The sequence below is a fragment of the Mastomys coucha genome, unplaced genomic scaffold (genome assembly GCF_008632895.1).
Source record: "Mastomys coucha isolate ucsf_1 unplaced genomic scaffold, UCSF_Mcou_1 pScaffold3, whole genome shotgun sequence".
Lineage (NCBI taxonomy): Eukaryota > Metazoa > Chordata > Mammalia > Rodentia > Muridae > Mastomys > Mastomys coucha.
Window position 1 is genome coordinate 12,191,191 of NW_022196909.1, and position 27,640 is coordinate 12,218,830.

The 27,640-nt window shown below is 43.2% G+C and overlaps 1 protein-coding gene across 2 annotated transcripts in view; it reads right to left on the minus strand.

Moving 5' to 3' along the window:
- Micu1 (mitochondrial calcium uptake 1) overlaps positions 1–27,640 on the minus strand; it is a 157,405-nt gene that overhangs the window by 80,654 nt on the left and 49,111 nt on the right. The window contains exons 6-7 of one of the 2 annotated variants that reach the window (XM_031348479.1): positions 21,682–21,693; positions 10,050–10,164 (exon numbers count right to left, since the gene is read on the minus strand). In XM_031348479.1, the coding sequence (XP_031204339.1) occupies positions 10,050–10,164; positions 21,682–21,693 (127 nt within the window). The remainder of the gene's footprint in view (positions 1–10,049; positions 10,165–21,681; positions 21,694–27,640) is intronic. The other variant, XM_031348480.1, reaches the window with a different exon arrangement.

Consider the following 27,640-nt stretch of genomic DNA (forward strand, 5'->3'; position numbering starts at 1 on the left):
ATGGGGGGGTCGGCTCTGCAGCTGGTGCGGGAGGACCAGCAGGGTAGCTGTGGTTGCCCCAAAGCCTGCAGAACTTCAAAGCTGCTTCCCTGAATAACCTCTCCTATTTCCCTCTCTCCAGGACAGGGTTTGGGACCTTGTTCTCTCCTTATCCTGAAGCCCAACAGAAAGAGGACAGCCACCTGGGGGAGTCACCTGGTCCTTTTCCAAGTCTTGGAAACAAAGGAAGTGAACTTTCAGGGAACTCAGCTGGGTCCTGCTAAAGTCTCAGGAACCTGTAAAAGAGCAGGGTGTTGGCTGGGATCTTCTGGGTTGGTTCCCAGTCAGCTAGCATGGCTATATTACTGGCAGTGCCCCGAGGATGCCTGGGTTCCAGTGCTACATGTAAGAGTGCCTCATTACACTGGCAGGCCGCCCTCCAGACACAGCATCCGGATAGTTAGTTGGTACTGTGCTATCTCAGTATCACTCAGTAAGGAAGCAGCCCAAGGGGGAGAGAGAGGTATCCATGGAAGGATGACCCAGGGCTTCCAAGGCAAATGGACATAGCCAACAGTCAATCTCTTGCCCAGAAGATTCTGAGTCTGGGGTTGTCACCTGCAGAGTCATATTCAGGCAAAAGAGGCCAGGGGAGGAAAACTGAGCGGTCCAGCTGAGCGGTCCTGGTCCTGGAGGCTGATCTCCGGGCTAAGTGCAGAGCTGAAGTCACCTATTGTAGATAGTGTTGTGAGGGCTAGCGCAGGGATGACATCACCAGATGTGGATGTCTTGCTGTAAGAGCTCAAGCCCTAGCTGGAAAGTGGGACTGCATCCCACACAGTGATTAACTTGCAATGCAATCTCGCACAGGTCAGCGAGCTGTCAGATCCTCATAGGGCCCAGCTCCTACCCATGGGCCTCTTTCTGGACCACCAGACACAAGCAAATTAAGGGCTAAAACTCTCCACACAGTCAGAGCCTTAGGTAGCCTGTGGGTTCTCACCTCTGCTCTGTTACTGGTGCTGAGTTAGGGTCTACAAGAAGGGAGAATCCCTTCTCCAGAAACAACTGCAGAGAGCCAAGCCACGCCTGGAGTTGAAGGAGGCCTTACTGGTAGAGAACAAATCCAACAAATCCAACCTACTTAAAAATTATTTTTAGCCGGGCAGTGGTGGCACACGCCTTTAATCCCAGCACTTGGGAGGCAGAGGCAGGTGGATTTCTGAATTCGAGGCCAGCCTGGTCTACAGAGTGAGTTCCAGGACAGCCAGGGCTACACAGAGAAACCCTGTCTCAAAAAAAAAAAATTTTTTTTTAATGGCCATGTATCTGCATGGTCCCTGGTTCTTATTTATGAAGACTCAATCTTGAGGAAGAGTCCTTCTGTGAATCCCAGACTGGACTCAAACTTGCAATCCTCCTGCCTCAGCCTCCCAGGGCTGAGACTGCAGACATGCTTCATCACACTTGGCCCCCACTTATCTGAGCTACACAGAAAAGTTCAACATACTCGAGACCCCAGGCAAGTCCTGTCAGGATCCAGGATGCCTTGTCTCTCCTGGGGCTTTCAAGGAACAGAGGGATCGGAGGGATTCGGAGGAACAAAGGCCAAAGAAAACAAAGAAAAAGAATCAGGCCTGGTTCAGCGCCGGCTGAGCACACAGCAGAAGCAAGGAGATGTGCGGCTTCCTTGGAGTTTGCTGGAGAGTCTAGAAAGGAGCCACCCAACTCATGCTTAGCTACGGCCTTCATCAGCAGCCTTCCCCTTTGAGACCTGAACACCCCGGTGGTTCTGCAGACGATCACGCACAGCGCATCACTGTTGGAGAGGACAGTAGTACTACAGTTGACCTATGTATTTAGGTAAAGCAGCCTCAACTGTATGAACAGTTGGTGGCCAAAGACCCTGTGACTTGCTGCTCCTGGGAGGAGCTCATGGTGCTGCAGACCCACCTGGAGCAGAAACCAGTGACTCGGGAGTCACCTTAGTCCCAGCTTGTCTGACATCTGCTCACCCTGATCTGAGAGCTTCGGGCCAGGGGGTCTGTGGACAAGGACGGAGGAGAGGACATGTCCTGGAGCTTTCATGCCCCAAGCCTAGGGCAGGAATTTGGGTTGTGGAACTATCCAGAACTCTTGCCTTCTGAGGCAGTTCTCTGACATCAGGGTACTTTCTTCTAGAGCCTAATACACTTTAAGTTTAAAAAGAAACCTGGAAAGTTCCACTCAAGCCCATGAGGTAGCATGAAGAATTAAATGAACTTCTCCACATTCAAAGCTAGGTCACTCAGGATAATATGGTACTAGACGCTATCTCCAGCTTCTCTTCTTAGTAGGCAGCCTTTGTGTGTGCTATCTGATGTCTCTAGGACACAAGGGAGGAAGAAAGAAGACGGAAAGCTAAGTAGAACACAAAACCCATCCAGACTATAGTTTCTTATAGAAAAATATTGTTAGGAAATAAAATTCAAACTAAAGTTCTTTCTTCAGGTTGTGTTGGAATTATGATTTAAAACACTTTCTGATCTTTTTGACTATACCACAAGTTTTAGTTTCTTACCACTTAGTAACTTAATATGTCCAGCAAGAGTAAATTCTAAGCTAGGTAGTGGTGGCGCATGTCTTTAATCCCAGCACTTGGGAGGCAGAGATGGGCGGATTTCTGAGTTCGAGGCCAGCCTGGTCTACAGAGTGAGTTCCAGGACAGACATGGCTGTACAGAGAAATCCTGTCTCAAAAAACCAAAAAAGAAAAAAGAAAAAAAAAAGTAAATTCTATTATTTTCTGACTATTTTTGTTGTGGCTGGACAGCTGAATATTCCCATTAATCATACTTAAGGAAAGCCAGACCACATACTGTGAAATAGCATCACGTCACTACAAACACCTCATTGTGATCAGTAGAGAACCCGCCCCATGTGTATACACACACATGCAGTTTTTTACATCATATAATTTGAAATGATTAAAATAAGAAATCTGTTTCTATCTTTGAGAATACAGTATTTAGAAATGTACCTCAAGAAACAAGACTAAAAGTCTACCTAAAATACTAAAGCTCACGACGTGTGAAAACATATATGGTTTTCCAATATGGAATCATATAATGGGTAAATTTTCACTCATCAGTACATTATGAACATTTTCATTGCTGACCACATCTCTGTATTACATACATTATTTTAAGGTCCTGAGTTCAATTCCCAGCAAGTGCATGGTGGCTCACAACCATCTGTAATGGGATCTGATGTCCTCTCCTGGTATGTCTGAAGACAACTACAGTGTTCTCATATACATAAATAAATCAATCTTTTAAAAAAGAATGCTATTGAACCCACTGCACAGGTTTACAGTTTATGGGCTAACCAAAAAACTCAGCCACCCTGAGTTCTTTTCCAATATACATTTTAACACCAACATCATTATATATGTGACTATTTCATTAGTCTAAACTCATAGAAAAGGATTGTTGGGCTAAAGGGTAGGACCTTTACGCAAGTACTTGATGAAGACTGTCCAGAATAATGAGGGAGTCGTCAATCAAATGTAAAGGTCAATCCAAGCAGTTAATCTGTGGCACACATAGTTGGGGAACACTAAGGATTTGGTAGTCAAGGGAGAAGAGGGATAACAAACTGCCTCTCACAGGGGTGATCAATACTAGGTGTTTCCATGTGTGTGCTGGGGATGTGACGTAGGGCCGAATGTACTAGTTCATCTCCATGTCCTGCAATCCTTTAGATCTCTGGGCAGTTATTAAAGACTGCCTTATATAGCTTGGAAGATGGAGCTCAATCTAGATAGTTAAACTTTTCCACAGATCCGGGGGGAAGCTGCCCAAAATGAAAGGTGCTGTCACATGTCTACACTCTGCATTCTGCCTAGACAAGCCCATGCTCTGGAATTTACAGACTATCCAAGACATCCTTAAACAAGAGGGTGTCAAGCCTTTATTTCTGGCAGCACTTACCAGGAGGGTCCACTCAGAAGCACTGTTTCTGCTCTATTATGCTTTAAACAGTAAATTACAAATTTAATGTATTCTCAGAACAGTTATAAAACTGATATTGATCCAGTTTTGCTGGCATTTGGAAATCCTAGGAGGAGGGGACCTTTACTCCTCATTGAAATGATGTGTGCTTAATCGATCAATTGCTCAAGTTTCTGAATATTGATAGTATGAAACACATCATGTCAAGAGATTCTTAACTTTAATACCTCTTATGAAATATATAATACATGATATGTTATGTTATATATAAGTTATATATATGTAATTTATTTATTTTGCATTCCTCCAGCTTCCAGCTGTATAGACACTCAGTCTACCCACAACTTCTTCCACTGCCCTTTTCATAATAAAATACAGTCAGTCAGAAGCTCACCACCACCACCAACTTCTTATGTGAAGACAAGCATAAAGACTGACGGCTCTGATTGACATCCCACAGCCGGCCTGGACTTAATCTCCCATCTATATACCTGGGCTGTCCTGACACTGCCTGTGCTGTCAAGTGGGTTCAGTGCCAGAAGTGTCAGAGTGCTTAGATTTCTCCAGAGTGCCTGCAGGAGGGACTCTATGAAGTGATCCTGTGCTGTACCTGCATAAGGTCAGGTTCCACAGCATAAATATTCTCTCTTCAGGTTCATTACTGTTTTATGCCCAAATTAGATCTGCCTATGTGACTGAATCCCGTTCTCATATCCAGAGAGCTTAAAGAAAAATGCTCACTGACTCGACCTTCTTTTCATTTTGTGTGGCTTCATTTCAAAAATAGAAGTTCGATAACCAAGGCAACGGGTTGTGCTGAGATGGAATTTGTCACCTCGCTGCTTAGATCTAGCTGCTTTATTAAAAGAATCCGGGTTTGTTATTTAACCCACTCAATCGGGAGGACCCTCTTTATATGTTACTCTGTTTGGTATCCAAAAGCTATTTGGTTTTCAATTAAGTGTCCCAATAGAAAAAAATTCTGGCTATTATAATTAATTCTTTGGCTTTGTTTATATATAATAGAGAATATTAATCTAAAGTAGCTTTAAATATTAATCAAGAAGCGGAAGGTATGTTCAGAAATATAAAAATTTAATATGTATGAAGTAACAGTTCATAAAATTTCATTTCTCTAGCCAATAAATATACATGGAGTAATTGCATGTGCCGCAAACTGTGCTGGCTAGCTTCTCTAGGATAGATGGTAACTGGGGAAAACACTTAATGACAGTATTCTTTGTCCTGACCTGTCTCAGACAAGGTTTTGCTATGTGTTCCAAGCTGGCTTTGAATTCACTATATATCCTGGCTGATCTCAACCTTGCAGCAATCCTCCTGCCTCAGACTCCCCAATGCTGGGGTTATAAGCATGTGTCCCCATACCCAGCTTACAATGGTACCTTAAAAACTTATTTCAGGAACAAAGAAGGAGCCAACGATGAAGCCTGAACATCCACAACATTGTAAGCTGCAAGTTTATGGTAAAAGGCTAGGCGTGTAGACAGGTATGCAGACAGGTAAAAACAATGGATTCTAGTCCAGCTCCTAAGAAGCAGGGCTTACAGGCCATGAGAGAAGGCCCTGAATCATAGGAACTACTGAGAACTAAGGTCCCACAGAACCTTCCCAGCTACTAGCAGAAGACAAAGAAGACAGAGGTGGCCTTGAGGACGAGGGGACAGTAATCAGAAGAGTTATCTGTGACTCGGAGAAGGGTAACTTTCAGTCTGCCCCAGGATAACAGAAGAGAGACAGGGCACGACACTATAGTCCATGTGACACTGTCACGACTCAGACATCCTTCCAGAATTCTGCCTCGTTCATCCCAAGTAAAGTCTTGGGTGGTGGCTGATACAATGATGTCGATGCGTCTGCTTTCTAGAGACCTGGGGCCACTGAAATGACATACTGTTCTCACACTCAGCTGCTCAAACATGACTTCACACACTGCATATCTGAAAGGATTTTTAAAAAATCATTATTGTAGTTTTCTAGCACATGTATGTATTTGTAAAAAATATGCAAAAAATGAGACATGATTTAATATTTACTCAGCCAAATTCAGCTACCATAAAAACACAATTTAACTTCTTTGTTCATTGTCTAAAACCTAAAAGAGCCAAAATCAGAACACGCTGAATTGTGCCTGACATTCATTAGACCTACATGAACTTAAAGCCTAGGTACTGAGCATGCCACAGGATTTCTCTGGTGGCTTTCGGAGCTTCATCGTGACTAGCAAGGAAGATGCTTCATCACGAGCTTTTATGAATGTCTCATTACCATTGCTTCCCCAACCAAGACTACTCTACGTTATTAGCTCACAGGATTAACAATTTTAATTAGGATAGATATGGAGATAAGAATACAAAATAAATAATCATTTGTCAAAATAAAATCGATTGACAACAGTCAAGAGCCAGATTTTAAGTTACTCTGTCATTATGTAGTATAGCACTAGTAAAAATGACCCAAATTAATAATATTCAGCATTCTAGATAAATCCTTATAGCATTTCTCTGTACTTGGTTATGAGGAAAAATGCCCACCTTCCATCTTAGGACCATGAGCCAATGCTGCAGCCGGACAGTGCAGATAATGAGGCATTAATAACAGTGCCTTCGTATTCTTGTTTGATTCTTATTAACCTAATTTAAGGATCAGAGGCTTGTTGGAAATTACTTAATAATAATTATTAATCACCTTGCCTAGTAAGAATCTAAACTTATTTTATTGATGAATAGCTAGCTAGTAAATATTTTAAATATAATTACTAGACAGTCTGCTTAATACAGATGCTCATGCTAAAAAACAATTTCAAGTGAATCCATCAAAGCAGACCAGAGAAATGGGGTGTGAACGGCAGGATCTGTGAATCCGGCCTAGGGGAGGGTACGACACATGGGCTCTGAATTAGCATGTTAGGAAATCTATTAATTTAAAAACCATGTTTCCTTCACTCAGCTTGCACAGCTGCAGACTGAAGACATCAACAGCTACCAAGACTACTCCTGGCCTAGGGGACCAGCAGCAAGAAACAAACACACCACTCCCAATAGATTGTATATTCTCGTTCTGTGTCTTTGCCATAACTCTTCGTGTACTGCAAATATCTGCAGTGGCCATCATTAAAAACTTGCGATTGCTCTTACGGAACTCGACGTAAACCTAAACGCTGGAGAAGGTGCAATGAAGAAGGTGAACAATGAATGACCCAGACTCTGAAGTGGAGATGAGGGCTCAGGAGAAATACAAAATGAAGCAAGAAAAAAGTTTTCTGAGCCGTGTGTGTATGTGTATGAGACAGGAGGACAGCTGCTCAGTGGTTAGCTAGCCAAGGAAGGCCCTTTATCCAAGTCTCGTACGGGCAAGAGTAAGAAATCAATGTCTCTTACTTTATCTACAAGATGTTTCTTATCAAGCTGCCAAAGAGTTTCCATGAGAATGAACGCTATTTCATGGGAAACCGTGCTGCACAACGTAAAACAAGGGAAGCGGCTTCCCGGGTTTTATTTTTAGGTGTGACAAATAGAAAAAGAACAATCTGCCATGCATCGTTCTTAGATTTTCCTCCTGACAATAGAGTACAGCTCCTCAAGTGGCCTGGGACTCCACGCTTCAGTCTGCTAGGGCAGTGTTGGCAGCACCGAGGGATGGCAGGAGTCCACCCACTGAGTGCCAGCGACTCAACAGATGGGAGGTCCTGCCTCAGCTGGGTGACCCCTTCCCACTGGCCCACTGGTTTTCTATGGCCCCAGCTACCTGCTGTTTATCAGAAAGATAAATACACTAATGCATTTCATGTTCCAGTCCTATGCCAATTGACTAGCAATGCCTGTTTATGTTCTATCTATCTAGGTATCTACCTATCTATGTATCTATGTATGTATGTATGCATGTATGTATGTATGTATGTATGGATCTCTATCTATCTATCTATCTATCTATCATCATCTATCTATCTATCTATCTATCTATCTATCTATCTATCTATCTATCGATCGATCGATCATCCATCTATCATCTCTGTGTATGTGTGTGCACGAGTGTGCGGGTGCCAGAGAACGGCTTAGGGGTTGCTTTTCTCCTCACCATGGCTTTGAGAGGCTGAATTCAGGTGACCTGTCTTGGTGGCAAGTACTTTTACCCACTGAGCCACCTTGAGGGTCCAGTGCTACTCTGGCCTAGGGAGTGTTCTGCCCTCTCCCAGGATGACTTGGGAACCATTCACTGTGCTTAGGCTGTAACGGCCCCTTGCTCCCCCACAAGCCCTACCCCAGCGTACCAATAACAGCATGTTTTCCTTGGCAGCTTGTCAGATAGAGTGGGAAACGCGGTGTGCAGCATTAAGATCATGAGGATGCTTGGGCTGCCGTCAGAGCCCTGCGGCAGCTCAGCCTTAGAGGGGCGGCGAGTGAGTTCCAGCTACACCACAGACACTGAGAGCTGGGCAGCAGGCGCAGGAGCCCAGAGGCTGGTCAGTTTAGCCTCTTATAAAAAATGTCTACTCTTTCACAGTGGGACTAGGGGTAAGTTCTGGAACATCTTATATAATGAGTCTGTTCGTCTGTAAAACGAAGATAACAACAGTACATGCTACAGGCTGAAGCATGGGAAACATGTACATCTTTGGTACATCTGAAGAACATCACAAGGAATCTGAGCAGCAGAAAAACTTCCAAATATGAAAAAAGCAAACAACAACAACAACAACAAAAACAACTCAACACGGGGCTGGAAAGACAGCTCAGTGGTTAGAGCACTTGCTGCTTTTGCCAGGTTGAGCTCTCAGCAGCCACAATGAGTGGCTCTGTAGCATTTGCCCACCTGTGACATACACACATATACTCAAGTATGCACACATACTCAGAAATGACTTGTATTTTTTAAAAATGAGTCAAGGCGTGGGCTGGGTGTGGCAAGGCACACCTTTAGTTCCAGCACCAAGGAGGCAGAGGCAGGCAGATCTCTGTGACATGGAGGCTACCCTGATTTATACAGTGAGTTCCAGGATAGCAGGAGATACACAGAGAAACCCTGTCTAAAAAGAATAATAATAAAAGCCAAGGTCCACTTATTTTGGGGTTGTTGTAACTGTGTTAGTGGGCATTTTCACTGTAGCACTGGGCTGCCACACACACTCCTTCTGACAGTGGCACCCCACAGCCAGCTGCGACAAGGCAGAAGTCTTCTTTCTTCTTTCCTTCGATAGCAGTTACATGGAGGGCGTAAGGCTGAAAGTAGGTGGCCATGGCGGGAATTGTCTGTTAAAACCCATAAGCTGGGCACAGTGGTGTAGAATGGTGTGTATTTGCAGGTTGAGACAGGGGTATTCCAAATTTGAGGGCAGCCTAGGCTACATAAACAGACCCAGTCTCAAAGCCACCACCTGACTCAGAAACTCAACTCAACAAGGGGCTGGAAAGACAGCTCAGTGTTCTGGGCTACACATATATTCCTTCTGACAGTGGCACCCCACAGCCAGCTGTGACAAGGCAGATAAGGTGAGGAGAGTCGAGGGCGATGGTCATCTCTCTCCTAGCTGGAAGAACATTTGGAATCACTTTGTCAACATTGTGTCTGAACTCTGGTCTACTTTTCAAAACTTACCGGTGTTCTAGATATGTAAAAACTGAGCTTTGAGTCTCTAGAAACATCATTCCAAGATTAATAAGTGACCAGTCAACATGAGCAGGACATCGGAGCCAGGTTTCCTTAGAGGAAGAAACGAGACGTGGAAACAGCCTGTGCAGAGTGGCACCATGCTGCAGAAGTCACTGCGTGTATCTGGTCCCCACGGAATACAGAGAGCCCTAGTTACAGCAGGGGCAAGCCAGCAGGCCGTTGGTTTTAAAAATTCTACCTTGACACCCTAGGTTTTCTTTTCCTTTCAAGAGAGTTTACACCCAAATTACAGAAACAAAACAAAACAAAACAAAAAACCTGAATGGAATCTCGCAGGCTTTACAGTCTGCTAACTGTAAGCTAGGAGCTGTTTTCTAGCCAATCAGCTGAGCCGTTTCTGCTTTTCTGTGTGCTCCTTACAAACAGGATGGGAAGCCCATCCCATACTCACTGGAGAGGACGGTTGTGAGGAAGATGTAGTCGGAGAAGGAGATGAGCCCACACTCTCCAAGGGTGTAGAAGATGCTGCCTTCATCCGCAAATTTTTCTCGTTCCTGGGCAATTTTCTAGCAGGGGCACAGGTCCCAGCAGGAAACAGAAAAGACATGACTGAATTAGAACACAGATGGTAAGAATGGACGACATCTATCCCAGTTCACTCATATCCTAAGCACTCTAGAACGGCCATTCAAAATCCATGGATCCTTTACAGTTTTTAAGCTAATGAAGATTCCAAGACAAGAGATGATTTGTTCCTCACTTAAACACTGGGTTCATTGAAATTAAAAAATGTTTTCAGTTTTTTCCTGTTATCGAACACAAGGCCCAACTTCAGAACTGTTTCACTTTTAGAATACCTGGCATCACTCTTAAGACTATTATTTGGTAGTTTAAAGAAAAAAATAACCAAACAAAGAAAAGAGAAAGCTAAAAGAAAACTGGTTCCAACTGGCCAATAAATAAAATAAAATAAAATAAAATATCATACTGTTGGTGAACTTGAAGCAGAGGGAAGGCAGCTGTTCTCAAGGCCATACATATGCTTCTGAAATACTAATTTTAACCTTTTGGATTCTTAATCTTAGTCTAGAACACAGAAGAGTATTTTAGGATAAAGAATATTTTGAAATGTAATCTGGAATCAGACTTTTGCAACAAACCTATTATTATGTTAGTGGATGCTACTGAGTCTCATCTGTTTGAGGAAAATAAGCTGCTTCCTGACTCGGGTCTTGCTCCCAGTGTACATTCCCCTCCTTTACTCAGAGTCATGGAGGCCAGTTCTTAGTTCCAGTAACACCTGCCTGACGCGTGGACTCCCGGTTTCAGAGACTTGTTTCCTGTTCTCTGAATTCCTCATTGAAGATACTTTCAAAAACTGCAAAGGATCCACCAGAAGGCTGCGCTTGAAACAAAGTCTGTAAGTTCTGGGCCAACCACAGGCACTTAAGGAAATACTTATTCTGTGCACCAAGTGGGGAAGAAAGAAAGAGGTTTTAAGAACTCAAACCAAGGCAGCATATCCAAAGAAACAATCTCATGCAAGCAAGAAAGCAACAGGCGGCACGGCAGGCGGGAGCCTTATGAAACGGACAAGCACCGACACAGCAGCATCCAGGCACAGACCACCACCGTTACCTCTGTCTGGTGGAGATCCATCAACATCACAAAGGAAAGAGAAGTGGTTAAGCAATTGACAGGTCCAGCGCCACAGTCAAAATGAAGTCACCCCGAAGGGCCTTAACTCTGCTGGCCCATAATCAGGGACAAACCCACAGGCCCAGGCAGCATGGCCATATACTCCCAGGCTCTAGATGTGGCTGGCGGACACTATTTGAGAAAGACCTTCCCAGGGCTGGGCTGACTCCATGCCAGAGCTGCTACCTAGCATGCTCCAAGTTCCATCCCCAGCAACACAGAAACCAAACACAAGAAAACAAGCAAGAGATCCTCCAGCTTTCTTTCGTGGCTGATATATTATCCCCAGGCAGGATTTAGTGATTATCTCTCTGACCCAACAACTAGGATGTGTACTTAGCTCAGGGTGCTCTCAGCAAGACTGGGTCTTTCTTACACCAATGCTTGGTTCTCTGCCCGAGGATGAACATAAATTTCAGGAGGAGAGCCTACTGGAGGAATTGCTAGGGCAAGGCCACTCTCTGGGAACTTAATATGCAAATTCCTCATGTAAGTATGTATGTATGTATGTATGTAAGTATGTATGTATGTATGTATTATATTATCTGATATGTTACAAAACAGAGAAAACACAGAGACTTACATGAAATGAAAATACATTCCCAAAGGCAAATGATGGCTAGCCTAAGCAGTAAGTGCATAGAGAAGCCAGAGAATTCATATAATTTCATGGAGCTACTGCACAGTGCACTACAATGAGTAAGATACTGCGAGCTAAAAGCCAAGGAGCAGTGAGCGTTTAACAAGCCAAAGGAGGCTGCCGGCCAGAGGAAGCTTCACTTCCTGCTGTTTGCGAAGAAGACAGACAGAAACCAAACTCTGGCCAGTAAATTTTCATTCAATTTCAAACTGACAGAAAAAGTGAAAACCTCATGTAAGGAGCCGGGATATCCTTTTCATGTGAGTTTACTAACACAGAGCTCCAGCAGCTTCGTATTTTATAGACAGCCTTTGCATCATGCTGAGCTAGCCAGAGGCATGCTGCTCCTTTACATGATTTTAAATATATTAGAATATATTTCCTGTGAACAAAGACGTTCTCTTAGGCACTGTAAACTTAATAAAAGCAGGGAATTTAATATTAGTACACACAGCATTAGCTAATGCCACCCGTTAAGAAAGACTCTTAGAACGAGATTTTGTGTGTCTGCCACTGTGAGAGGGTGGCAGTCACCTGAGGTGGTCAGCTCTTTCCTTCAACCATGTGAGCTCCAAGGATCAAATTCTGGTCATCTTGTCGACCTGCTTCCCGTCCATTTTCACTTAGTCAGCTATCCCAACAATTCCCTTTACACCCATGCACCTTCTTCCCCAGTCCAGATGTACCAGAATAAAAATGTATCCATTTGTTGGATGTTTTTCCTTATTTTCCTTTGAAAGTTTATTATATATTATTGTAATGGCATTTCCATAGAAGTCATCATTTTAGCCATTTAACCATACAACAAATGAATATTTTGTGTCTGGCTTCTACCATTAAGTGTTCTCTGGGCTCATCTATGCTATAATGCAAATTGTCTGTGTTAACAAAGACACTGTGTATGCACACCAGGACTGGTTTACCCCTCCACAGGCCGGGCACTCAGATGGCTGCTGCCTCTGGCTGCTGTACTGCCGTATGTAATCATTTACTAACAGCTGTCAGAGTAGTTTGGCTTCTCTCAATGTAGGCCCAGTAGTAGAACTGCCTTGTTACATGGTAATTATATATTTACGTTTTAAGGGACAGCCAAACCATTTCCTTCAGTGGCTTTAGCACATATTCGTCCCCCTCGCCCCCTGCCCAGCATCATAAGAGGCTCCAATTTCTATTCATCCTTGCAGCTGTCTTCATGGATGTGAATTGGTACCTTGATGTAGGTTTCCTTTTCTTCCAGACAGGGATTCACTACTAAGTCCTGGCTGCTCTGGAATGCCTCAAGCTTGAGGTGAGCCTTCTGAGGGCTGGGACTGCAGGTAGGCTCCACACCTGGCTTCACTGTGGCTTTGATGGGCATCTGCCTTGTGCCTAGTGTTATCTTCATAGCTTGCTGTCATCTGAACGTCTGTTCAAGGCCTGTGCCATCTTTTAGTTGGCTTTGCTTAGATGACTTGTAAGAGTCCTTGACACACGCTGGAGGCTGCAACCTTCACTCCCCCTTCATATTGGTTTCCACCGTTCTGGTAATGCTTCTTGAGTCATCTAAGGATTTGCTGGTAAAGTTCAATTCACTTCTTATTTTATCTCATGTTGTACTTAGTACTATATCACTGAAACCAAGGTAACAAAGTTACCTCTGTTTTCTAGTCTGAAAGCATCAATTCCTTTTTTAAATTTACTGAATCATTTAGAGTTTTTATATATAAAGTTAAGATGCGCAGCCCAGCTTCATTCCTTATATTCATTTACTAATATGTGTCCATGTGTGTGTGTGTGTGTGTGTGTGTGTGTGTGTGTGTGTGTGTGCACATGTCATGGTGTACATTTGGGAGTAAGAACTTCTCTCCTTCCACTCTGTAGATTCTGGGGGATTGAACTCAGGTCACATAACTTGGCAGCAAGCACCCTTACCCATTGAGCCATCTTCTAAACCCGTCAACTTTATTCTTTTGTGTCCAGATATCCAGTTTACTTCTGGATCCTCAACCTATGCTATTTTCTGTAGGCCTATGATTATTCTAGTGTCGTGATGTTTGGTGGTTAGAGGGCAGCTTGAGAGGTACATGCAGGCACAAGTCGGGCTCATCCTCATCCTTAGAGACTTATACAGTCTGTAGACCATCAGTCTTCACAGGGTCTCATCACTACACTTGTGAGCTATAGCCAGCTCACTTAACAGTGCAGGTTTGGGTTTAACATCTTCTGCTCCTTAGGGGAGGAAAGGGTTTTTTGTCAGAGTAGCTGTACGTGAGACCTCTGCTATTGTGGGAGGGAGCGGGAGAGCCCAGAGGATGGCCAAGCTGCTTAAGTAAGAAGAAATGCAAGAAACAAGGACCCAGGACAGGAGGGTGTGTCCAGGGAGGGGAGAAAAGAGCAAGGGCATACTACACAGGCATACATGGGTGCTGGAGAGGGAGCGCAGAACTTATGTGCCTCACAGCACTTCTTCCAAGGTGACAGGAATGAGCAATGCTTAAAGATTTGCAAGCAGCTCCTGCCCTGGGATGCACCGTGGGATCAGGAGCTCTTCACTCTGCAGTCAAAGTCCACACTTCATCAGAGCTTCCAAGAGTTGGGCGCGAAGAGGGGGAACAGAAGCCGTCTGTATATTTTCTGAACATTCGCTTGTTAAAGAACAGCTGGGGTACATTCATGATGGCACATCCATCAGTGTGCCAGCACACAGTAGGACCACACCTTTATCAGAGATACAGTTCTGTAAACACCCAAAGCTCTGTAGAAGAGCTGTACAAAAGCTAGGATATTTTAGTCATAGACACCAACAGTATCATAAAGCCAGCAAATCTGGTGTCTCAAATTAAAGTAAAGAGAGCATCAAAGGGCTGGGTCAAGATTTTGGAGCGGGGCTGGGAGTGGTGGTGCAGGTGGATCTCTGCCAGCGTGAGGCCAGCCTGGTGTGCATAGTGAGATGATGTATTTTAAAAAAAAGAGGGGAGGAGTGTTAGGAAGTCAATTACTAGGCTGTTTTGTGCCTATGGCTCTTCTTAGATGGTTTCTTTAAAAAAAAAGACCTAATGCTTACATAGATGATATCCTCAAGCCAATTGTCCATGACAGAGGGAAGTTATGAAAACAGAGATATGAGCTTGAAAATTTAAAAGCCCAAGTATGGTAAAGATGGAAAATAAAAGTGGAAGGCTGGCAGAAGAGAGAGGGTTCGGATTAGTGCCTCTGACACCGACGGTCTCATCAATGTCCAATTCTGCAATGGAAAATGCTACCAAAGTGTTCCCTTGCTTAACCTCCCAGGTAATGTTTATGCTGGACTAAATTATAAGTCTTTTTTTTTTTGCCCTAAGCAAACATCATCTGTTTGCACAAAGAGCTAAAGGGAGGCACATTTTAAAGGAAAACACAAGGTTCCTTATCATTTTCTCTTTGAAATGTAATTTTTCTAGGAAAATCCAAAGAAGATGTATTAATTCAATATGAGTAGGAAATCAGTTTAAATAACAAAGATAACAGACAAAACGTTAAGAAGGAAATTGAAGCTCTATTTAAGAGTGCAAAGAAATATTCTGAAGATGCTCCAACTGTCTTCTAAGAGCATATGCTATAATATTAGGTGTATTTCAATATTAACTCGGTGAGTGTCTGGGAGAATCATCTTTCGCCTTTAGGTTCCCAAGGGAGGTCTCCAGCCATTTCAGTGTATGGTGAAAATTTCCTGAGTAGAGTTTTAAAAGAATTGCAATTGTAGGCAGCTTCTGAGGTACCAGGGCCACACTGCACAATGCAGGAATGACCTCTCAAATCCTCCTCCAATCAATCACTTCAATTTCTGAAATTCAAAGTGTGAGGCAGAATGTGGGTCAACACATTTCTATTCAGCTTTGTGACAGATGTCCCTGTTTGAATGACAAAATCTTGTAGAGTGCCTCAAAACAACAAGCTCATGGACATGCACAAACAAAAGATCACTTAGAACCCAGCCTCATTTCAAAATGAGGAGCAGAGCTAGACCTGAGATCAGTAAGAAAGACACTGACATGGTAGACCTTAAGAAACCCCACCTCAAGGGGGCTGCTTTGATGTCACTTGTACTATGGTACCATACTCTGAACCCCCTCCCTCCCCTCCAAAGAATCAAAAAGTAGGGCTTACAAGGCAAGGTGTCTACCACTGAGGTGAAGCTGCATCTATAGATCCCTGATTTACATGTCTGCGTGTGTTTACTGGGGCTTGGACCCAGAGCTTTGTATGTGTGAGGCAGGACACTATTGAGTGGAATCCCCAGACGTCATTTTTTATTTTGAGTCCGACTCTCAGGAAACTACCAGGCTGACCTTGATCTTACTTTATGGACTAGGCAGGCCTCCAAGTGTGATCCTCCTGCCTCAGCCCCCTGAGTAGCAGAGATTACAGGCCTCCACTACAGACTTGAACTTTTAGGTTTGGTTACAAGTGAAAAACTTGTTATGTAAAACAAGTTTTACACTAGCACACTGTTCTGCACACATGGGAATGCTGTACTTCACAGTGAATTTAAAACCCTGAGTTTAACTGGGTTGGATGGCTTTGTGCTCAAGTGCCCACCCTTTGGCTTCTGACTGGTCTCATAAACTTATGGTTAGAGTTGTGTGAAGCGTGTAGGGCCATGGGACTCCCAACCGGCTCCTCACAGGGTTGATCAAAGTGGAGCAGTTGGTTCTCTCTTCCCGGACTCAATGAGATGGAGCCAATTAACCTCACCATTCTTTCTACTTAACATCCAGTTTTCAAGTTCTGGAGTTGAAAACAAAAAAAGGTCCTGGGACTGAGCAGACTGAGCAGACTGAGCAGACGAGGTACGTGGGTACCAGCCTATAAACTAAAATTATCTGTGGGATTCAGAAGATTTTAAGGAAGAGCATGTAGCACTGCTACATAAGTAAAAATGTCATCATCCACGAACCTCAAGGGTTTTTTTATTTTTTACTTTTTTTTTTTATTTTTCGAAACAGGGTTTTTCTGGATTGCCCTGGCTGTTCTGGAACTCACTTTGTAGCCTAGGCTGGGCTTGAACTCGGAAATCCGCCTGCCTCTGCCTTCCAAGTGCTGGGATTAAAGGCGTGCGCCACTACCGCCCAGGGTTTTTTGATTTTTTAATACTGACACTTATTAAGGATTATTTTATTATCAGTGTCTCTTGCCAGGTGTGATGGCGCACCCTGTAATCTCAGTTACTTGGAGGCTGAGACAGATTATGAGTTACCCATAAGGACAATTTAGCAAGACCTTATCTCAAAATTTAAAAAGGTCCTGGGTGTAATGGCTTATGCCTTTAATCCTTAGCACTTGGGAAACAGGGTCAGGCGGATCTCTGTGAGTTCCAAGCCAGTGTGGGATACAGTGAGTCTCAGGACCGCCAGAGCTATAGAGTGAGCCCCTGTCTTGGAAAAAAAAAAAGGCAAGGTTTGTAGCTCAGTGGCTGGGCATCCGCCTTGCATGTGCAGAGAGCCTGGGAGGAATCACCTGTACTGTAAAAATGAAAAAAGAGAATCAATATTTCTCTATATTGCTAAAAGGGATTTCAAGCTCCTCTAGTAATATCTGAAGTTGTACTTTAAAATTTAATGACAGTAATATACTGCTTCCAGGAAACTTGGTTTTGGCATCTCATTTCCAAACCTGGAGTTACAGGGGGAGAGGGAGTGTTAGAGAAAGCTCAGTGGTTCTCTCAAGCAGTGAACCTCACACTTCATTATCTCCTTGGTGCACAGAGAGTTTCCAAAGCCTCGGGAAAACGTTAATGTTAAACAGTCACATTATTCTCAATCAAACAGAACTTGTTGCACAGCTAAAATATGTCACTCTTGATTTGGTCCACATCCAGTTGCGTAGAAAGGTAGACTTTGATGCATGCCAAATAAAAATTAAGCTTAAATGTTTCCAATTCAGTGTAGTTTATGATTTTCCCCTTTCTGACTCAGATTCTCGTCCCAGCTTCTTAGAGGTCTACTTCATTGGAGGCAACATAGATTACTGTGCAACAGGCCGAGGTAGGGGGGTGCTGAAGATGACGTGCATGCCAACTACAGAAAGCAGCTCTCTTTTCAGTCCCAATTCTAATCACATAAGCTCTGAGAACAACCCAGATACCAGAATGAGATGTTCTCCTTACTTTACTACTAGTTAGCCTCAGAGAAAACATTGTCATGAAGATGCTTAAACTACAGCAGCAGTGGATGAGATGGTTAAAAGCAGTAAAAAGGATTCAAATAAACCCACTGGGATGGAGTGAAGTTCAAGCGAAGGGCAGAACTATATTGAAATGACTTATGAGCCCTCACTATCTGGTGGAGGAGGAAACTCTAAAAGGGAGATAACTGGATGGATGTGCTGGCACCGCATGTCTGATGTTCACTTCACATCAGCTCCATTATGGGACAAAAGACATGTGATCGTTATTGATAGCCTGCTACCTAAATCTAAGAATTTAATTCTGAACTTTGGTCACACAAATAGATTAGTGTTGAACACAAACTCCCTAGAATACAAGTCCCGCCCGCCAGCAGTCTTGAGCGTGGCGGCCATCTTGGTTGTAGTCTCTTAGTTATCATAAATGGCCTTATCACTCTGTGTAAAACAATCTCAAGCATATGTTTGGAAAGTTTAAGTCAACATAGTAATTTCATCCTCTCCCATTTGGAGAAAACAGAGCAAGGGACACACATAAGGAAAAACAAATAGTTCGTTGCAAGAATCACTGCTCACACCCTTGACTGACACAGCTACTGTCTCTCAGGAAGCCCTGTGAGAAAAAAATTTTAGTCTGAAATTTGAGACCAAACATTAAGAGCTATTCATGAAAGACTTATGGGGCTGGAGATGTAGCTCAGCTGGAAGATGCTGGGTTCAATCCCTGACATTGTATAACTGAGGTGTGGTGGGCCATACCTGTAATCTCAATACTTGTGATTCTATCCAAGATGACTCAGGCTTAGAAACTTTAAATAACTGCCCAAGGGAACGGACCCACTGTGCCCTGACTCCACAGCCCTATCATGGACCTTTGTGTTTTATATGCTATGAGCAACACGGGGCACACAGGCGTCCATATTTGTAATTTCTGAATATGTTACTGAGGGCTGGAAACTTTTAAAGGAAGACTTAGCTCACTACGGTGGAGCTTTGGGGCTCAGCTAACTGGAGGACAAGCTGAACCAATGATTAAGTGTGCCTTGACTTAGCCAAGTGTCTACTCCATTCATTTTCAAAGCGCATCACTTCAAAAGTAAAATGTTCTTCCACACTCCTAAAGCTTCTATTCTCAAAGAACCAGTTTCCCAGACTCTGGCGCAACCTCAGAGCATCGCAGACACTTAGAACAAGTTGAGGGCCTGCATCTACAGAATGGAGGCGGCTTGTTTTGAGTAGCTCTTCTAGGATCATGAAAGTGTGGCCTTAAACATGCTCATAATCAAGTAATATGAAAAAGGAAGTCAGTTTAGAACTAAGTCCTCTGACGTCAGAGTGAGCAGTAAACATGGTTCCATGATGAAAAGCCAAGAATGGGGCGTTGTCAGAGATGTAATGGCCAGCTAGGATTATGCTTCAAATCAACAATGGAGCATTGGATGGGTTTGGTTGATCTCAAGGTCAAACATAACATAACCTAAAATAAGAGATGTAGTAGTAGGAGTCTGAGCAATCGAGGCAAGCAAGTAAATGACATCCTTTGGGGGGATTTAATGACTGCATTATCATTTCTGTTTTCAACCTGAATAACCAAAACTTGTTAAATCCACAGACTTTAGGAGTGGTAAAACTCCAGAGACTGGAAAGAGACCTCAGATACCCGCAGTGCAGTGCACTGAGTGCCTGATGTCATCAGTGAGCCGGCCTGAAGAACAGTGCACTCTGCTAGCAGGCCATGGTGCTGGGCTTTCTACAGGCAGTAGGAACAGCATGCAAAGGGCAGATCCTGCAGAAGGATAAGCAAGGGCCCGCCTTCTCTAACGAGGGGACTGCTGCTTGTATGGGGGGCTTAAAAGATACTACGGGTGTCCCCAAGACAAGCACTGTCTCTAGAAGCTAATATGAACAATTCCCTCAGCATCTTTTAGAAAAAAAGCCTATGCTTAATATGAGTTCATTTTGAAGGATGCAGTAAAAACTGATTGAAAAGTACTTAACATCTCAAATTTTAATTTTAGTGAAACAGTTTCTACATACTGCATTCAGATACGAATTCTAGAAACTCATAGAAGGTTCAGGAAAATATGGATAGAAAAATACAGGCTGCTTCAAAATGTACATGCTCCTCCTTATACAGAGGCCACGGCACTAACCTGCTTCACTCGGATTTCAGTGTCTGTGCTACTGAAGCAAGTGGTGTGATGGTTGATTCCCAACCTAGTCAAGCAGAACTCGTACTTGGTGTACTGAAAGCCTGGAGGAGTGGCGCTGACTACTACAGTGCTGAGCACTGAGGGCTCCAGGCTCCGGGAGACTTCTAGCACTTACTAATTCCTACCTCTTCTCCTCACTCCTTGCTATATGGATCTCTCTGGAAGGCAAGTCTTTTCAAATCGAAAAGCACATGGTTATTAATGAGGAGAAAAGGTGTTTGAGCTGCCTCCCATTTGCCCAACCGCACTGAGAGCCATGGGAAGGGCTTTCTCGTGGGACTGGCCCTCAACTCTCTTTTCTTCTTTTAAAGATTTGGAGTGCTAAGGCCCAGGGCAGGGCTTATTCTTGGTAGGCAGCTGCTCTGTCTAGGAGATTAAGCATAGCTATGTTTTCCTCTGGCTAGCACTTGTTCGTACTTTAGCTATTCTGAAACAAAATCCCCAGAATTTCAAGCATTGAAATTTGAAACAGTGAATTCCTTTGATGCAATTTTTAAAGTTAGTTTCAGAATACAGTTAATGCTACAGTTATGTGGAACTACTAAAATCCACCCCATTTTAAAACAGAAGCACAGAGGGCAATGCACTATGAAAAGAAAGATTACCCTTGTGGTCTTCATTAATTATATCACCAATTACTTCAAATCAAATGAGGCTGCTATTTAAGTTGAATTTAGATTTTTATTACAGCTAACCATCAAAAATGCAAGAATAATTTTAAATGGATAAAATTTAAAAATGTATAATTTATAGTTGAGAGTCCCTGCAGAAATCAATTTTAAAAGCACGTGTTCTGCCTGTCCTTGGCCATCTCCTGTCCAGCTCTACCTGCATATTCTTCCCATGGGTTTGCTTATTTTCCCAAGCGACAGTCATTCCCTGGCTCAGAGGGGCAAAATAAGGAAGTCTAAATGTGCCACCAACTTCCTTCCTCTTAAGCTATTTTATTGAGCAAAGAGCAACCAAGCAACAGCTTATCTCTGCACTGATTAAGAAATTTCCAAAGGAAAACGAGCATATTCACTCAAACTGTATTCCTGTGTTCCTATGATATTTAGGAACAAAATGACCCAAACAATACCATCATTTGAATGACCAATTCATTAAAATCTGCTGCGGTGCAATGCCTACAAAAGTTTCTTGTCCTTGTGTGCTAACAGCTACTGATAAAACTTCCCTCTGAGTTATAGTGGGTTCTATATTCTTGAGGACCGTGCAGTGTTTGAATTGTCATATTAGAGATAAAGCAAGAAATTTAAGTCAAGGATCAAAACCATGGTGCAGGGAATGGGGAAGCCAGGGGCATGCACGGACCCTCCCTCTGCCTCTGCAGCATTATTATGGATTCCAGAGCAGTGAGTCATTGAGAGCACATGCTGCCGGGTCAGTACCTGCCAGAATTCCTGATCAGAAGAAGAGAGAAAGAAAAAACAAATTGACAGTGATTATATGAACAAGCCCCTCAAATCAAACACATATATCACAAAACGCAACATATGAAGGAACAATAACAACCTGTGAAAATTATCACTGTAAACCTGGAAATATAAAAACAAACACACGCAAACATTCTAGACATCACCCCTGAGGCACAAGAAAACAAAGATCTACAACACAACCTCTCAGCACCAAATCAGAGAGAACGCATGGGTCAACATGTTTTTTAAGAAAGTTGTAAAAATTCTGTCTCCCCCACGACAGTCAGAACAGTTCTGGAGTGAAAGTTTCCTATTAGGATGCCTTGTGACTTTAATGGGATGGAGCTTCAACTTTACGGCAAACTGCCTGCTGGGCCACTCACACCAACACACAGCCAACCGAATCCGGATGAGGTCAGAGAACTGGTAGCCATTCAGCAGAGCAGTTCAGGAGGGAACCTGAACCTTCTGTTATGTTCCACTGAATCAGGGGTGTCCTGAAGACTGTCACCATGCTGGCTGCCTCTGAGGGAAGTTCAGGTCAGTTAATTTAGCAGGGCCCCACTCCATATATCAAGTGGCTTTAAGAAGCTTTTTTAAATAAGTAAACTTCATCGGCTGTGAAATAAAACTTGATTGAAACTTACCATCATTTTCAAATCAAGCTCAGTTATCCTTAAGAAAGTTCTTGAGTGAAAAGCAGGTATGACTAGCTATTTACATGTCTGCAGAGGGGGCTGCAGAGGCACGGAGGAGTGGAGAGGGGTGAGCTCCTGTGAACACTGAGCTTGAGTCTCCCCTGGGCAAATGGAGTCTCTATACAAAATAACCAGTCAAGGACAGCACAGGGAGACTTTTCTAGGTGACTGAACACAGGGTATGGGGCTGCTAAAAACCACAAAAAGTGGTGTACACATTAGCAGGAGGTCCTTCCATAAAGTGAGTACAGGCTCATAACCATGCAAAACAGCTACGAGTGGTCCTCGATGTCCGTCCCAGTTCTCTGCTAAGGCTGGAGACACTCAGCTAAAGGTGCTGTTGCCTCTCAGCTGTGCAGAAGAGCCCCTGTCTGAATGATGGCATGACAATTTGAAGCCCACACTCTAGCTCTGCTGCACACCACGCTACGCTAGGACACAGGACAAGTGACAGAGTATATCACTCACCCTGGGTCAGCATGCTTTATAACATCTACTGGTCACTTACACATGACTATCAGATGCAGGAGCACAAACCGTGGAAATAAATGCTTTAGAAAAGAAAGAGGTCACACGCCAAAGCTACATTTGGTTGTTATTATTTAGTGATACTGTGTGGGAAAAAAATAACCGAAGTTAATTTGTAAGAAAAATAGACATGGAAGTGATTTTTAAAACCTTTGAGTAGAAAAGATGGGAATATCTAGAGAAAAAAATTGGAAATTTTAGCAAGTGTCAAAGAATTAACATTTTGTTCCCCTTTTGTGTTAGGGACTGAACTCAGAGCCACACCCAGGCTGAGCGCATGTTCTAGCAGCCAGCTAGAGTGTGTACCCCTGCAGCCAGCCCAGAGGATTTCAGAGATGCTGGCTCAGCACCTGGGCTCACTGTAATAATTCAATTACCCCCTGAGCTTTTGGCTCAGAAGAAAAGATTATCATAACCAGTCCTGTTCAAATGATGCTCCATCCCACACACAGCAAATCAGTACTGGGAAAAAGAATGCTTGGTTTTGTCCATATCAGAAACAACATCTTACTCAAATGGCCTGATTACCATCCAGTTTACACACCACACGGATAGATCACGAAAAACCAAAAAAAAAAAAAAAAAAAAAAAAAAAAAACAAAAGAGAGAGTGACAGGGACAATAAAAAGACAGACTGTACTTTCCAAAATGCCAACTGACCACATTATGAAACAGTAGGACACAGAACAGTGAGCTTGATTCTAGTTTCTAAGTCCAGTTATTAAATTTGTATGCTTCATATTTTCTTTCCTGAAATGAAATTTTTTCATTTATTATCGGTTCCTAACTGTGCTTTATCTGGAAGGCAGAGGCAGGACAGCTCAAACTTAAGACCAGACTGGGCAATCCTTTGAGAACCTGCCTTAAGACCCACCATTCTGAAACCCCAAACCAAACCCCCAAACCAAAAAACATTACTATCACCAACTGGGCAGAGCATACTAACCTCACCAAACTGAAAGTGAAAGAAACATGCGGGTGGTGTGTGTGTGTGCACGCGCACGTGCACGTTCACATGTGTGAGGTGTGTGTGTACATGCGCTGCCATTACTTTTATTCAAACAGTAATAAGGCAAGAACATTTGCTGAGAAAAAAGTCTCATTGATGAACCGCCCTGCCTTCATTTTAGGCTTAAGACCACCTGTAGTTATGACAAATTGTTCCTTCCTTCCTGTTTATGGTGAAATCTGTTTCTCAAGGATTAGCTGTGTCCCACCTGTAATCTTAAGCGCAAAGGGCTTTATCCTGCCTGTTCCAGGAAACGATGGCCATGCCTTTGCTTTACAAGGTTCTTATGGCCACCTGTTGTCATGACTGCTTTATGACCATGTTGCAACCCCACCTCTGTTTCAGAGTTGTTGAGACCGCCTTGTTACTTCTGCTCCTGTAACTCCACCCATTTTGCTGCCAAATCCCCCATTTGGAACCCCCAACCCCTCAGCTATAAAAATCTTGTCTTCCACATGTCCAAGGCTGGCCTTTTGTACCCTGCCTTAGGAGGAGGTAGCCCATGCACATGCATAATGAAGCTTGCGTTAATTAACTGCTCACTTTAATTAATTTGGCCATGATGATTTGAGGAGGTGGTGTCTCTCACATCTTTGGAATTAACACTATTTACGAATAGGTCAAATTCTAAAAGAGGTATATGAAAAGTGGAACACTGCACCCAGGACAGCTCCATGGGCCCCCTACTGTGTGACCTGTCTAGTGACCTAGCTTGCCCACTAGTCTCTTAACTTGTAAAATTTAAACTGCGCTGTTCAAGCAAGTGACCCTACAGATGGAATGAGTGAGGAGTAATTATGTATCAGCAGGGACAGCCTTCTCTTGCCCACCCTCCATCCCTCCCTTCCTTCTTTCCTTGAGACAAGGTCTCACTAGGACCTTGCTGGCCTGTAACTCATTACATAGACTAGGCTGGTCTTGAACCTTACCTGTTTAACATATCAAAGCTGACTCTGTCTGCCCACCCAAGTCCCTACTCATAAGTGCTGGTCACAGAGTCATCCTGGCTGGCATACCCTCCCCTCTCCAGCCCTGAGTTTTGCTTCCCCAGCCCCTTTTCCTATAAAACCCAGCCATTTTGGCTGCATGTCTTTTTTTGTGTCCTGTTTGCTTTCTGGCTTGGTTCTTCTCTTGGGACCTTAGCCTCCTGCTTTCTTCCCCATGTTCCCAGGTGTTCTCTCTCTTTGTTCCCTGTCCTTTCTCTCTCACGACCCCCCTCCCACCCCCCCAACCCCTCTTCTCCTGGCCCAATTCAGTCTGCTGGCCCTGTTTAGTCTGGACTCTCCCAGGTGCATCTGGCTATGCATTCCCCCATATCTACAATAAACCTTCTCCCCAGCCACACCTGGGAGGGTCATGTCCTCATTTCCCATTCACACCCCAATAATATGTAGTTGAAATATCTGTACAAGCTTCAGGCTTCAAGAAGCCTTGTTCACAAGCTCATTCATTGTTTTGGAATGAATCCAGTTTCTCCTGCCTTCCTTTTTCAAAAATCTCCTCATTGTAAAAGAAGGAAAATATAAGAGATACATCCTATTATTATAGATGTCACTGGTGGGTAAACGAAAATATAAATCAGAAGCAAAAATATTAAAATTCTGCCTATTTTTATCTGTATTTAGCATCAGTAAGACCTGACTATATATTTTAATTCAACAGAATGTGGACTTGACTGATTTTAAGTTTCTCAGAGGTGGAAGGGTGAAAATATTAGGGCCATCAATTGACAAGTGGGACCTCATAAAACTGAAGTGCCTCCTACAGCCAAGGAAAGAGTCAGCTAAGTGCAGTGGACTCCTGCAGGGCGGGAGAGAAGCCAGTGCCATGCCAATAACTTTTAAAAAGCCTTTGGGCCAAGGCTGCAGTTTAGTGGTAGAGCACTGACTTTACATGCAAGAGGCTCTGGGTTCAATCCCAATCCCCATCATAAACTCGAAAGACAGACAGACTGACAGAAAGAAAAAGATGAGGGAGAGAGGGAAGCTTAGGTAGGGAAGAGGAATGAGACTTGGGGCGATGGTGACTGGTCTGTTTCAATGGGAGCCTGCTGCTGCTGCTGCTGCTGCTGCTGCTGCTGCTGCTGCTGTGTTTGGAAACAGGGTAAGAACTTAGTCATCTTCGGGAGAGAAGGCCGGGTGACACCAAAGCTCAGCAACAGCATCTCTGCTTCTCTGCTCAGGAAATAATCACATCTGCAGCACGAAGTTCTTCCCCTCCGCATCTGAAGGGAACGTGACCGTATCTGATCCCAAGAGCCTGCTTACTACACGCTACAGGAATAGAAAGTGCAGGGCGCAGCTCTCTGTATTTAGACTGCCAAGCAGAAGGAGTAAGACAAAAAGGGACCCAGAGACTATAAACTACACGAAATACATCATACCAACTAAACACAGCAACTAAGACTACACATTTGACACTACTGTAAAATAAACCTCTGTTTGGAAATAAATATTTTGTTTTATAGGGCAATTACTCCATGCTAAAAAATCAAATGGAAATTATAGTTTTTAATAAAAAATAATGTATAGCACATGAAGTGATTATAGCAACAAATCTTAGGTAAAATCCCTCTATTTCTATATGCTATATTATCATATTTCTAATAGTACTAACAAATTTGTTATTTAATTTTTAAAGGAATTTTTTACATTTACTTGTTACTCTTTTACATGTGTGCTTCATATATGTTCTGTATAGGCTAGTGTGTCTGTGGGGTCAAAGGACAACATGCAGGAGTCAGTTCTCTTTCCACCAGGTGCATTCTGGGAAGAGAACTCAGGTCATGAGGCTTGTTGCCACGCACCGTGACTCCCTGAGACAAGCTACTTATAAAATAATCTGTTAGATAGCCAATGCTGTAAAGCATTTTGGTTTTTTTGGTTTTTTGTTTCATTTTTTTCTTTTCAAATTTATCATCAGAGAAAATCTGAAGTCATCCAAGACTTGAAGCTTTGGAACTGTTAATCTTAGTCTGAATATTAAAAATACCATTCTTCTATAAAACATACTCTTCAAGCAGTATCAGCTACAGACGTCAGTATTCTTTACTCAAGGCCTCTGAGTAGACAGGTCTGAAATGCAATAGATGATAAGACCGGAGTGCTTTCGTGAAAGGAAGAAACCTCCCTAAGCAAAGAACTACAGGCAGTTAGGACTGCTGAAAGAGGGGACTCAGTCATCCCACAGGGAGGAGCCTGTTCGAACTGTTAGAACTGGTTAGCCAGTTCTAAGTGGTCAGCCCTGAGACCGTCTACATACAAGGAAGTCTAAACAGATCCAGCCACTGTATTTACACATGTATGCATCTATCCATTCACGTACCAGTAACAAACAGAGAGGCCTGGCATGTGGGAGGGGTTGGAGGGAGGGAAGGAAAGCGGAAATGACATATAATTATATTTTAATCAGAACATATTTTCAAACCTGACCCTTTCCTTTCATTCTGGCCCTGTACAAACTTTTCTTCTTCCTTTTGAAGAACTTATCCTGAGAGGGAAAGCCATGTTGAGCTGGCACCTTTATGAGAGGTAATAATAATAAAATTGAAAGGTTCCTTTTCAATGACTAAGAATGGTATAGCATAATGTGATTTCTTCATTAGGTACAAAGTAAAGAATTGACAATGCAATACAAACGTGAAAATTCTTCATAATTGCTACAAAAGCACTATAGAGATCATTACAGTTTCATAGTT